This window comes from Ptiloglossa arizonensis, chromosome 1 (genome assembly GCF_051014685.1).
Source record: "Ptiloglossa arizonensis isolate GNS036 chromosome 1, iyPtiAriz1_principal, whole genome shotgun sequence".
In the NCBI taxonomy this organism is placed as follows: Eukaryota; Metazoa; Arthropoda; class Insecta; order Hymenoptera; family Colletidae; genus Ptiloglossa; species Ptiloglossa arizonensis.
The window spans coordinates 15,460,663-15,473,828 of record NC_135048.1 but is presented as its reverse complement, the minus strand read 5'-3'; the positions used below and the strand labels follow the sequence as shown (position 1 = coordinate 15,473,828).

General features: G+C 42.7%; 2 protein-coding genes across 4 annotated transcripts in view; one reads left to right on the top strand and one right to left on the bottom strand.

The window, feature by feature from the left end:
- Positions 1-44: 44 nt before the first annotated feature.
- Positions 45-4,669, top strand: LOC143147041 (uncharacterized). The gene is made up of 8 exons (XM_076311875.1): positions 45-320; positions 1,168-1,518; positions 1,986-2,339; positions 2,533-2,587; positions 2,680-2,726; positions 2,803-2,892; positions 3,570-3,989; positions 4,061-4,669. Exons 1-8 carry the CDS (start codon positions 45-47, stop codon positions 4,433-4,435), a joined length of 1,968 nt encoding a protein of 655 aa, XP_076167990.1. The 3' UTR covers positions 4,436-4,669.
- The window catches only part of LOC143152429 (myogenesis-regulating glycosidase), a 33,047-nt gene continuing 21,458 nt past the window's right edge, over positions 1,578-13,166 (bottom strand). For 2 of the 3 annotated variants that reach the window (XM_076322539.1, XM_076322550.1), the window contains 5 exons: positions 12,058-12,194; positions 9,724-9,942; positions 9,520-9,630; positions 7,458-8,453; positions 1,578-6,033 (listed from right to left, as the gene is read on the bottom strand). In XM_076322539.1, the coding sequence (XP_076178654.1) occupies positions 5,127-6,033; positions 7,458-8,453; positions 9,520-9,630; positions 9,724-9,942; positions 12,058-12,194 (2,370 nt within the window). In that variant the 3' untranslated portion in view covers positions 1,578-5,126. Of the gene's footprint in view, positions 6,034-7,457; positions 8,454-9,519; positions 9,631-9,723; positions 9,943-10,066; positions 10,203-12,057; positions 12,195-13,166 lie in introns of those variants that run through there. The other variant, XM_076322560.1, reaches the window with a different exon arrangement.

The following is a 13,166-nucleotide window of genomic DNA, read 5'->3' as shown; positions in this document are numbered from 1 at the left end:
CGATCCCGATACAGTTTGTCCCCTGTTATAGGTATTCCGACAACATGGAATCGGTCCTGAACAGGTACGAGAACTTCTTGGTGGACCCAAAGAACGAAACAACGAAGAAGCAGCAGAACGGTTCAGCCTCGATGTCCATTCGTCCGAAGAAAAGGCAAACGAACGTTCATCGACATCACCGCAGAAACGAACAGGATCAGACCCTCTCGGCCATAATGGAGATCATGAATCCCAACGAGAACCTCGAGGATGAATGCGGGTACGCGCAATTCGGGAAGAACGTGTACAGAGACGCTCACTCGAGGGACGGTCAAGCAAAGGTGTGTACAAATCGGTGAATAGTTTGCGAAAAATGTTCAGGAGCAACTCGCAAACTTTTTATAATAGCTAGTTAGTCCTTTCGTGAACATTTGTAACAACGAACGAAAATTTTTCAAAGATATGTGCACGATTTTCGGATTTTTTTAAACGAATTTAATATTTATTTACATATGATTCGATTATACTTTGTTCTTTGAAATAATTTCAGTTGAGGGAGAAATTCTCAATTTAATATATATATGTACATATATTTCTGTCGATACCAATCACCAAACAATGATGTTTGGGCCTCGTCGACTTTTTGTAATGGTCGCTCGAGATACTGAATCGTAGTTACTGAATTTAAAGATTAAGTAAATTAGTGATTATAAATAAGATAATGGATATATATTAGAAAGTGAAGGTTAAGTGTATTAATGTGACGGTGTTTGGTCGAGTCTCCATCGCGAGTGCTTCATCAAATCTCTCCATCGGTATTGGTTACGCATAGCCATAACCTTACCGAATCGAGGCAAGGGAGCAGCGAAGCACATGGCGGCAAATGTCTTTTCTAAATAAATAATTACCGCGAGTTTCTCGACGATGAATCTTTATCATTGATAAAAACGAATCGGCGGAGTTATTTAGTTTCTAAATTGTACTTTTATATACTTTAATACTTACATTAAAAAAAAAAAAATTAACTTAAATAGATACCGTGATTAAATGGTAATTATTTAAACGAAAGGATAGACTCTTCCATTTCTAAATAATTATCGCGAGTTTCTCGACGAAGAATCGTCGTCGTCGTTGAGAACGAATCGACGAAATTATTTATATTCGAAATCGTCCTCTGTCCCACCATAGACTCTACCGGGACCGTGGGGGAGCCCGAACATGAACAACGAGGTCCCGATGAAGTACACGTACTACAAAAGCAATCGCGCGTCGAGGAGAAACAATCCCGGTGTTAACGAAGACGGCGATCGTTTGCAACGAAAATTCGATCAGGACGACGCCAATCGCGTCAGGTTGAGATTCGACGCGCGTCACTACGAGTCGAAGAATTCGGATCCAGGGAACGTGGAACATCATTGGGACGAACCGGCGAAAGAGAAGCTCAACCTTTTACCGAGCAAACTCTCCGCGGTACGATTGAATTCGGCGAAAACCATCGGTTTACAAACATTGACAAGAAGCAAGAACACAGAGGACTTGGTAAATTCGTCGCGTTATGTTAAATCGTCTAGCTTCATTGTTTACTACAAGGACGCGCGGGGCAGAAAATATTTACTTTATTTCATAACTTACATCACTTCTATTCACTATGAATAATACAAGAACACTTTTCTCGGTGCTCGATAAATTGGTTCTATCGTTGTAAATTTAAAAACACGCTATACACGAAATGTATAGCAGTTACATACAGAGCAGTGTTACAATCTGGACGATTTTTTTTTTATTTTCACTCTCATTTACACGTTGAGAACAAGCCACTACTCGTTGCTCTCGCGAACTTCTTTCCGACTCGGACAACAAAGATTCGATTACATACATTACGAACGATTATCCGAAAAAATATCGTCCTATTTTCTCGCCTCGTTCTGCGATTAGAAACCTACCGAAATCGTGACCGGTTTACATTGAAACCAAATTCATGTGTATATATTTGTCTTTGTATCTAGACCAGGTTGAAGGCGTTGGCGTTCGACGCCAGTAATTATTCGAAAGACGAGGACTCGCGAACGCAAGAAACGGAGAATGCTGTATCTTTTCACAAACCTTGCAAACTATCCGCCATTCGTCGAAACTCCGTTTGCAAACCTGACGATTCGTCGTCTGATGGTGAAGCGATCGCGGAGGACACGCGTCATGAGATAATGACGAAGGACGACCTTCGGGATGACCACGAAGCATTGAACAGAAAGTGCATTTATGCTGGCGGTGATCTCGATCTTCACGCGACGAAGAACCATATTCTCGATCTGATCGATCGAGCCCTTTGCAACGAATTCGGTAGCGCGACGGATCAGCAAAAGGTTTAAACGAGAGTCATAACGTGACAGTATCGTGGAGACTTTAGACACGTGATTGGTGACGAGTCTCTGATAGCAACGATGTACATTGAAAAGGGAATTAAATTAAAGCGTGCGCCAATTGCTCGAAAATTGTAATCGATATTGTCGTTTTCATACTTGTTCGAAAATGCGTATGGATAACCTGTTTCGTAAGAGCGTGGATGTGACGTTTTTGAACCTTGATATATATGAGGGGGACTGTGTACAGAGTAATAAGAAAATGCAAGATAATGATGGAAGATGAGTAAAAAGTGTCCCATGAATTTATATCCTATTGATTGAAATATTCTTCAAACTGTAGAAAACCCCCAAAGTGTCTTCATTGACATTAATTTTTATTTCGAGATTGTTTAACGGTAGATTTACCAACCGATCGAAATAAATTCAACTGTTTTCGCAAAGAAAGTTACTTTAAATTCCGTAGCATATTTTCAAAAGATGTTATGACTTTTTCTGTTCTATACAAATAATCAAAGTTCCTCTTTTTCCTCAATGGTCGATTTTTCTGAGATACGTACGAGGAACACTTTAATACATTGTAATTTATTGGTAGTTCTACTGTTAAAGTCTCCTGTACTATGTCCTCTATATCCTATGTACCTTAGTTTTCTCGAGTTATGGTTGATCGAAGAAAATGTTCAAAGTGTCCTCTTCGTCCTCCATTTTTATTTCGGGGTCGTTTAAAATTTATCGTGTATTGAACACTGACACTGTTGCTCTGATTGTATTCACAGACAGGAATTGACCTTAATCATCTTGTTACCCTAATGTCTAATGTTACAACTAATAGCTTGTTTAATGAGTTTTATCGAACGACGAAACTTATCGAACAATCTAGTACTATACTGTTCAATAAGTTTTATCGAACGATGAAACTTATCGAACAATCTAGTACTATACTGTTCAATAAGTTATGTATTATGTATATTGTATGTTACAATGTTATTAGTATTAGACGTGGTATTGGTAATAGATTTCTCTGTTCGCTAAAGATAGATCGACTATGTATAAAACTAAGCTAATTGTCTTGATGCCCTCGTCTTTACCGTCTTCGTCGCTTACGTCTTTTACAAGTCTCTCGTCTTAGTGCGTCTATTCAACTCTCCTCTCTTATTACGTCTTTACTCATACTCATACTCATACTCATACTCATACTCATACTCATACTCATATTCATACATACTGTTTTAGATACTATTTCCAAAACGCTCCTCTCGCACCCTATATACCTACACGCATTCCTTCTCTTTAATTCTAGTCCTCAATCCCTCTTACTTCAGACATTTGGTCACGTTCGTCTTTTCCAAACACTCTTCATTTTCTCCGGACCACACGCATCTCCTTTCGTTCTCGTGCATTCATACGCTCTATCGTCTTGCACGACCCCTCTGTAAAGAGTTGCTCGTGCCTTCTAAGAAACCTAGCGATAGATCGGCACCAAGTGTTTACCTTAACGCAGATCCGTTCGCACTCAATATATCTTCTAAGCCTGCGCTCGAAGCAGGCCCAAACGGACACGAAAAATCCAATACCACCACTATTCTGTTAAACGACACTCTGGACAAGACTATTTTTCAAAAATATCGCGCGCACGCTTCTACGAAACAGATCGTATCTCTCTCGCGACCGTGACACTCCGTACGATATTTTCTAGAGACTTTCTTCGTCGCACGTGGTACTAATATGGTCATGTATTAACGATCGACTTTCAGAACACCGATTCGAATCGAGAGTTAACGCAACACGAGGTCTATATAGAGATAACGCGCGCGCTCCAAGACGATAACTGCCAATCGCTCGCGGAAGATTTATCGAGTCACCGCGAATCCAAGTACAAGCACATTCGATTGCTGAAGATGCTACGTACCGAGCAGTTGAATCACATTCACGACAAGATCAAGAAACTCTGCACCCTGCAAAAGTTCTTGGACACCTGTTCGCCGAGACCGTCGTCGTCCACGCCGCAGGCGCATTCGGGGGCGGTCGAGCAACACCCCGAGGAACGCCAGCAACAGCAACACGACGAGAAACAGAGCCTGGAGACAATTGTCCCTTGAGGATTCGCGAGCTCCGAGAGCACCGGGACGATCGCGCGATCTCGTGTCGCGTGGCACGATCGAGCAGTAAAAAGTACTCGCGCGTGTACGCTCGTGTAACGCCTCCTCGATATACGTGTCTATAAGTTTTCTACGTACTATATTTTCGACCTTGTACAAAAGTCCAAGAGCGCGTGGGAGTGAAAAAAGAAAAGAGAAAAAAAAAACTAAAAAAAAGAAACCGGCGATATTAGAATAAAATAAATATATTTTCTAATATAAAGAAATAAATACTTCCAAAGCGTTAACGTATATTGTTATCGAACTACCACCAGTCTCTACAAACGATTATTGCTCGACTACACGGAGATGTCCGTACGTATCTAAAGAAGGTGTAGCGGTTCTGTCGTTAACCTCTTCGCCTTACGGTCTATTCGCTAATCTTTAACTCGAAGATGCTTTCTCCTCCGCGAGTATCTTCCCAGTGCGTAGAATTTCTTTCTCGACCCTTTCGGTCGGGAATACTCCGAAATCTGATATGTACAATTAACCGTGATCCTCCGAATCGATCACTAATACCGATCGTCGGTACATCAGACCAGGATTCTCGGAGTCTTCGAAACACGGTTGTCCGTTCGCGGAGAAACATACGTTTTCCTAATGGAACGACGGTTGACGTTTGCCCGATCCAGTGTTGCCGATTGCCAGTCGTTCAAAACCTCGTGTTGTCGGGCATTTTCACGAAATACGCGACTTTGTCCTCCGCCACCCTGTAATTGTGTATCCATCTGGAACCCTTTCTGAGACTACCGTCGATTCCATCCCTCCACACCCCAGCCGGCAGGTAGACCTCCCTCTGTCTGCTACCGGAATAGAGCACAGGAGCTACTATCAGCTCCTCGCCTACGGAGAATTCGTCGACGACGACGTGACAGGCTGGATCCGCGGGATCTAGCATCCACAATGGTCGAATGATAGGGAGACCGGTGTTCAGGGTGTTCTTCGCGTATTTCTTCAGTAAAGGTGTCACGGTTGTTTGCCTAAGTGTGGTCAGCCTCTTGGCTATCTCCAGCACGGACTCGTCCGAGTACTTGCTAGGCAGATGCGTGAAACGTATCACAGGCAGAAACGTGGACAGCTGCAACCACCTGATGTACAGCTCTTTGTCCGGTAGACTGACCTCGTAGTCGTTGTCGGGATTGTTGTCCGACATTGGCAACGCCACGTCTCCACCAACAGCACCTGGCATGATGAAAGGGTAGCCTATCATACCGTAGGTCAACACGGTCGGAATCACGGTTTTGATGGCCTTCCAGGAGGATGAGAAAGGTGGCAGGGACACGAAAACGGGTGCACGGGGTCTGGAGATGGCGCCCGAGACACCGATCACGGATACCAGATGTAGAATACCCCTTGTGAACAGTGTCTTGTAATGATCCGGATTGGTCAACGGTTCCTGGCACTCGTAATAGTGGGGCATGTCTTGTGCGGTACCCAGGTCGAGATAGAAGGAGTCCACGTGGTACTTGACGTTCAGGCTAGCGAGCTTGGACTCCAGCCAATACAACGTACTGTTCTTCGTGATGTCCAGAACACCGACGCTGTTGCTCTGCTTGTATCTACGGACAGGGATTATCGTCACGTTAACCCTCTTGTTGTTGTGTACGGGGATTACCATCGACTTAACCTTATTGTTACCGTAATGTCGCTCGTGTGATACTGTGGACGAGATATCTCGCGTCAGAGTGGCACTCGTGGGACGTTACGATTGTGATATCTTACGTCACGATTTCTGTTATGCGACGTATCTTATATCGGAGGACAAGATTCTTCATCCGGAAAATTGGGGTAAGGAATCTATTTATAAGACATTTCGTCGTTGGTGAAAGGGGATATCAATGATGATAAATGTGGGTGTACGTTATATTATTGAAAATTAATTTTTTTGTATCTTTTACGAGAGATATCCCGTCCATGGCGTCGCACGAGCGACATTAGCGTGACGTGTACTGTTCGTTCGCGAGAAGAAGGCTGACAGTGTGTAAATAGTGGTTACATCTCCACTTTAGTTTACTAGCTCAATAGAGACATGGAGCTAGCAGACCATAAACTAAAGTGGAAATGTAAACTTTCATCAGTCTTCTTCTCGCGGACCGACAGTAGATACTGTGAGTCTATGAAAAGAAAGCACAGGAGATGAATCAAATATTGCTCAATTGCCATCACCTATTCTCGCGTTACTACAATCGTCGAATGACTGTTCGGTGAATCAGGGAAATGTGTCATCTTTCTATGTGTATTTCTAAAGACCGAAATACTACACTACAGCTAATCAACAGTTGGTAATCTTTTTATCAGCCAACAGTACAGTAGTGCTTGCTTAAATTTTAATAGATTTGTGTCGCCTAAAATTTCAACAACTTATCCCCACTATTCCTCTATTGTCATCTTTTCATCAGCCAACAGTACAGTAATGCTTGTTCAAATTTCGACTCATCCCCACCATTTTCTCACTGTCACCTTTTCATCAGTCAACAGTACAGTAACGCTTGCTCAAATTTCAATAGATTTGTCTTTCCATTCCCACTATTTCCCTCTGATACTTGGTGTTTCGAGAAAGAAAGTCCAAATGATCTATGGATCTTGTTTAAACACTGCCACCTAATATTTTACTGTTGTAAACGAAGGAGCAGACTCCCCCATAGTAGAATCTAGCTCCTCTTTGGTATCAATTAAAATGAGGCCTTCCAAACAAAACTATTATATCACATAGAGATAATCAATTTCTTCCATGTTTACAAATTCACTAAGAAGATTCACTATTGATGGCTATCAAACAAATACTAAACAACATGACATCGTCAACGTTCAAACTTAAGCTTCACAAGATGGGTACTTTCTCTCTCAGTAATTCTTTTCGAACAACTATCGCCATCTATAAGTTAGGTCAGGTACTTCTGAGACTACCCCCGTAGCAACGAAAGAGTTGATGAACGTTTGGAAGAAAACGGTAAAAAACGTTCGATAAAGTTGCACTCGGTACCTGGTCAGTGCCGGAATCCTCCGATCGCTGTCTCTCTCGGAGATCAACAGCTTGTTGGTGACCGAGTACTCAAAGTTCTCGGACTCCGTGGATATGAACGGTTGAATGGTGAACACTATTCTGAACCCACGACGATGTATGATGTTGATCGTCTCCTCCATAGAGGGGAATCGTTCTTCGTCCAGCATGAAATCACCGACGCTGGGCTGCCATTCCTCGCTCAAGAGAACGTGACCCTGTCGCAGGAAACCGAGAGCTATCACGTCCTCGGTGTAATTGTAAATCGCTGCTTCGTCCGTAGGTGCGATCTGCCACACAGGTTCGGACAACAACGAATGAACCACGTGGAGTTCGTTCATCCTGAGACCGTCCCACAGGGACTTCTCGGCCATGGACGAATGAAGGCTCTTCATATTGTCCGTCGCGCAGATGGTGTAGTTCAGTTGGGGATAGGTGGTCAGGCGATTCACGTATGCGAAATCGTCGTGTTTCGCCTGTAGACAAAAATCGTTGCTTCTGTTGGCGTTGATGGAGACGTAGAGCGGGGTCTCCGGGTCGACCAGGATCGTCGCACCTTTCGAGTTCAAGAAGTACCTCTTCAGCACATTGCCGAAAGGATGTTTGGCGATATTGCCAGTGATGAAGGGACTCGATTCGAGGCGTCCACGTTCGAGAGGGTAAGGCATGTTCTGCACTTGCCCTGCCCCGTACCAATGTCCCCTCTTCGAGGACCAATCGAAGCAGTCTTTGGGATTGTAGTAAGGGCTGAGACTCTGCCAAGTGACGTGATAACACTGCATGTCTCCGTGGTCGGTGTGGGCCAGGTACAAACGCGTTTGTTGAAGCCACTCGAGGCACACCGAGTCCGGTTTCTGATGATAGGGTAAACATTGGAACACACCGGTGTCTGGGGGTATTCCTTCGCCCAGTCGTCCAGCGATCACCTCGGCACCGGTGCTGCTGTATACGTGCATCACCCTTTCGTTCTTGTTGAACCTGGAAACAATGGAGGCTGAACAATGGGCGCTAAATATGTCGACACAAGTGTCTATTGGCAAGATAAGACGTTCGATGAATGCCAGGAGGTTGACACGATGAATAACCTTTGAACCTTTTAACCGTGTTTCCACGTTGTTAACCTTTTTAGTATTGTTATGTATTGTTATCACGTATACACGTGAGTTTAATATTGAAATTATTCGAACATCCTGGAAAAATTTGACTTTTTTGCCTTGAGCACGAATAGGAAAAATTTCTCCATATTAGACCACTCAAAAAAAGAAAAATTTCAGAGCAATTTCAGTTTTAAATCTAATAAAATAGACCGAAACACTATGCGACTGTTGAAAATAGTGTTATCACAACTGGTATCTCAATTTGGATTATCTCTTAAATTGGACCGTGTCTATTTTTCGTTACATCAGGTAAGAACTTTTATTGAAAAATATATTTAGATTCCATAATCAAAATAAAAAAAAAAATTTCGCGAAGCATTGCACGGTATACGGAGAAGAAATAAATATTCATTCGACGAAGTAATCGGTCGCTGACAGACTGGCAATTTATTCACTCGGTGATTATTGGTATTATCACAATTAGTGCAGCTCGAACTGACTCATCAATTGCAAAAAGGACACTAATTTTAACGTTTGGATGCGATGAAGAAAAACCAGTGCAGGTATCGGATAAATGTTACGATAACGTTAAAAATACCACCCTTTCTAAAAAATTACAATTCGCGCAATAAAATGGTGTAAAAAGTAGCACCAACCGGTATCGAAACAAAACATTCGTCGCGTTGCACTTGCTACTTATTTAGCAATATTGTTTCCATATTGATCTCGAACGACGCGTGAGCTCCGTGTCAAAACGATCAATTTAAACAAATGTCGATAAACGCTACGGTTCGAATTAGGGAATTTTCCTTACGCGCGATCACCGATACGCTACAGGTGAAAGTACGCGCGAGACACGCCCCTCGCGTACGGACCAATCAGAGTCGCGTTCCTCCCACAGGACATCTCGTCACTCGCGAACAGTACATCGTACCGGGTTCACTCACCGAAATTTATCGAAGTAGGCTCGTTGAAGCACGTTCTGGGTGTAATAAATGTGCGCGAATCCCACGAGGAACACCACGCAGAGAAACAGTATTCCAACGAAAACTCGCAGTCTGTGAACAATTACGATTTACGATTAATTACGTCTAACCATTGAAAGTTTCATCCGAAATAATTTCGATAGAACTCGATAGTTCTCGTCTTACCGATAGTCCGCGTTCTGTCTCTTCTTGCTGCTGCGCAGAGCCTGCGGAAAGGACAATTGAAGCTTTTCCTTGAGCAGGCTGCTAATACTGTTGACGCTGGTTATGGTCGAATTGGCGCTCTGAGCGCCGGGAAGTTCCATCGAGTCGTTTCCCAATTTTTGATTCATCATCGGTAACGCGACCCTGCCTTTCCTTCTAGGGGGCACTTGCAACGGGACCCTAAAGTTTCATTTTCGAAATTACAGAAGGAAAACAACAAAATGGAAAATTCTCGTTTACGAAATTACACACATCACCGAGTATAAAAAAACAAAAAAAAAAAGACAAAAATCTTCTCGTCTACCTTTGCAGAGATACGGCACTGCCGATGTCGTATCTTGGAATCATCGTTCGATCTTGAATTTCGCGAACGCGATCGAAGTTTCTATTCCCGAATCATCTAGAGTATTGTCACCTGGATGAATTACGCGACGAATCGGTATCGAAAAAAAAAAAAAAAAACCCCGAAGATACACTCGAAGGACTCGTCGAAAGGTTCGATATCACCGGGTAGAACGCTCGTTCGATCTCGCGACGAGCATCGTAGAGGGAACAAAGTCGGGAATCACAACGCGAGACACTGCGAAACGCGTGCGAATCGTGCGGGAATTCCGTCGTACAACGAAACACGAGAGTTGAATGGACTTTTTCAACGGTGCGCGCAAAGCGATACTCGACGAGCGACTACCAACCGATCGAGTGCCACCACGGTCGCGAGAGTCTCGAACGAACTTACGCCGCGATAACCTTAAGGCGATATAAAGAAGGTCGGATTCGCAGATGATCCTCGCAGCGTGCGTCGCTCTCCAGGGAGATGAATACTGGTTTCATCCGGTTAGGCGAAGGATTCCCATGTGGACATCGGCATTAGCGTCGGAGAGTTTCTTTGTCCGTTCGCTTTTCATCGAAATTTTTCAATTGTTTAAATATTTTTACTCTTCGCGCTACGTTCGTAGTTAAGAGTGTCTCGAACGTGTGAAAATAATTTGGAAACCTTGAGATAGAACGAGAGGATCGAGAAAGTGGAGGAGCATTTGGTTTTATGTAGTTTGGTAGGTTTAATTACCATGGGTCCAGAAAGACCCATTTAGAGCACTCTTACGTTCGACTGTGGGTTCAAAGTCTTTGGGTTGAACTAAGTGTCCCGAATGTATGAAAATAACTTTGTAACCTTGTGATATAACGAGAGGATCGAGGATGTAGAAGAGTATTCAGTTTTATGTTGTGTGGTAGGTTTAATTACGATGGGTCCAAAAAGACCCCTTTAAAACACTCTTACGTTCGACTGTGGGTTCAAAGTCTTTGGGTTAAACTAGGTGTCCCGAACGTGTGAAAATAATTTTGTAACCTTGTGATACGAGAGGACTGAAGAAATACAGAACAATGGGTCCAAAAAGACCCATAGGGTTTATTTATCGTAGTAGCTTCAATTACGGAGAATGGTATATTGTGGGGATGCAATGGGTCTAGGAAGACCCCCTTGGAGCGTCATGGAGTAAGTTCAAAGTATTTAGGGCTGAAAATGACCCAAAAATAACTTCAGTTTTATTAATTGTAGTAGGCTTAATTACAAAGGTCGATATATTGAAACCTGATGGGTCCAAAAAGACCTATTTAAATCATTCTTATCTACAGGAGACCTAGTTAAAGCATTCTAAAATACAGGAGCAACCTGTTTGTTCTAGTAGCTTTAATTACGGAAAATTTTCCGCAATATATTATGCCTGTAAGTAGCGATAGATCGATTAAAAAAATATAGAAACATCCAGGTGCGTCTATTGCAATAACTTTAATAACGAAACAACAATATCGGGTCGAAAAAGACCCAAAGAACACACCGATATTAAAGAACGAACAACACCATGTAAGAAAAACTGTGAAACCTGCCCTACCATACATGCTCAATAATCATTAATCAACGAGAGAATGAAATAAATATAAAAACAATCGGTCGTGTATACTGTAATTACTTTAATTACGAAGAAAAGAAATATCGGGTCGAAAAAGACCCGAGAAACGCACCAACGTTAAAGAACGAAAAACACCGCAGTGGAAGATCGTTAGAATTTAATCCTGTCGATTAACAATCGAGAATAACAATGTCTATTAATTCCAAAGTTCGCGAACACAAACGTTGACGAAATCGTCTCGCTGTTAAGAACGATTAATCGTCGCCCACCAGCGCCTACGCTATTTGCGTCGGTTGGTCCCCGACAAAACGACTTGCGTCATATTGTGGACACGTAGTCGGGGCAATCGGTCGAAAAACCACGAGAAAACGATCGGTGTACTCACTTGGCCAACTGCTCGTCGTTCACTTCCTCCTCGGTCTCGGAGCCGAGAGGACTTCCATTGGGCGTCGAGCCACTGTTGCTGAACGTCACGCTGCTGCTGGCGTCGCTCTCCGATCGGACGAATTTCGAGGACGTTCCCTGCGAGACAATTTAATCGAGCTGGTGAGAAAAAGAGAAAAAAGAAAAAACGACGAATCCAGTCGCATAAAACGTCTCGACTTCTCGTAACCTCTTTCCCCGCTTTCCCGTGGGAACGAGACCGATCGCTCTGAACGACATTCGAGAACTACTATCTCGCGGAGATACGGTGAATGTACAGGTCGACGATGATAAACATTACGCAATCTACGAGAGATTGAACTTTTTCGTGGACGAAACGAAAACGAAACGACGTTATCCGCGGAGGGAGGGATCTTTGGAGTATTTTCTTGGAGAAGGAAAAATCGGGGAAATGTGTCTGCGGAATTTTGGACGTGTACAAAATTTATCGTGAACGTTGAATTGATTTGAAATACGAGGAAGAAATTGAGAAATATCCTAATTAGTAAAAAATCAGAGTGACGTCGTGATTGTTTACCGGTGTTTAACGCGCGAATGTACCTTTTCACTCCAGTTTTTTTCGTAACATTGCGTTTGGTTACGTGTTTCATTTGAGTAAAACTGTTGCGAGTTGGTCTCGAGAGTGTTTTGCACCGGTGGGAATTGTGTTTAAGAATGATCGTTGGACTCTTAAACGTGGTTTCTATCGTTGAAAAACACTCTTGAAAGATCAACTAGTGACAATTTTATTTTTAAGTGGATATGTAGCTTAAGGCTCCATTTCGGAGTAAAATAATCGCGAGTTAGTTTTTCATAATTGAATACTACGTTTGAGAGTCTGACAATCATTCTCAAACATAATTTTCACCGATGAAAAACACTCTCGAGACCAACTCACAATAGTTCTATTCTCAAATATTTCTCATAATTGAAAACTACGTTTGAGAGTCTAACAATCATTCTCAAACATACTCTGATGAAAAACACTCTCGAGACCAACTCACGACAGTTCTACTCTCAAATGAATATGTATACTAAAATTCCATTTCGGAGTAAAATAGTCGCAAGTAA

Coding starts and splice junctions, on each gene's coding strand:
- LOC143147041 (XM_076311875.1), top strand. CDS start 45: ATGGAATCGGTCCTGAACAGGTACGAGAACTTCTTGGTGGACCCAAAG. Junction 321..1,167: donor CGAGGGACGGTCAAGCAAAG/GTGTGTACAAAT, acceptor GTCCCACCATAG/ACTCTACCGGGACCGTGGGG. Junction 1,519..1,985: donor GCAAGAACACAGAGGACTTG/GTAAATTCGTCG, acceptor CTTTGTATCTAG/ACCAGGTTGAAGGCGTTGGC.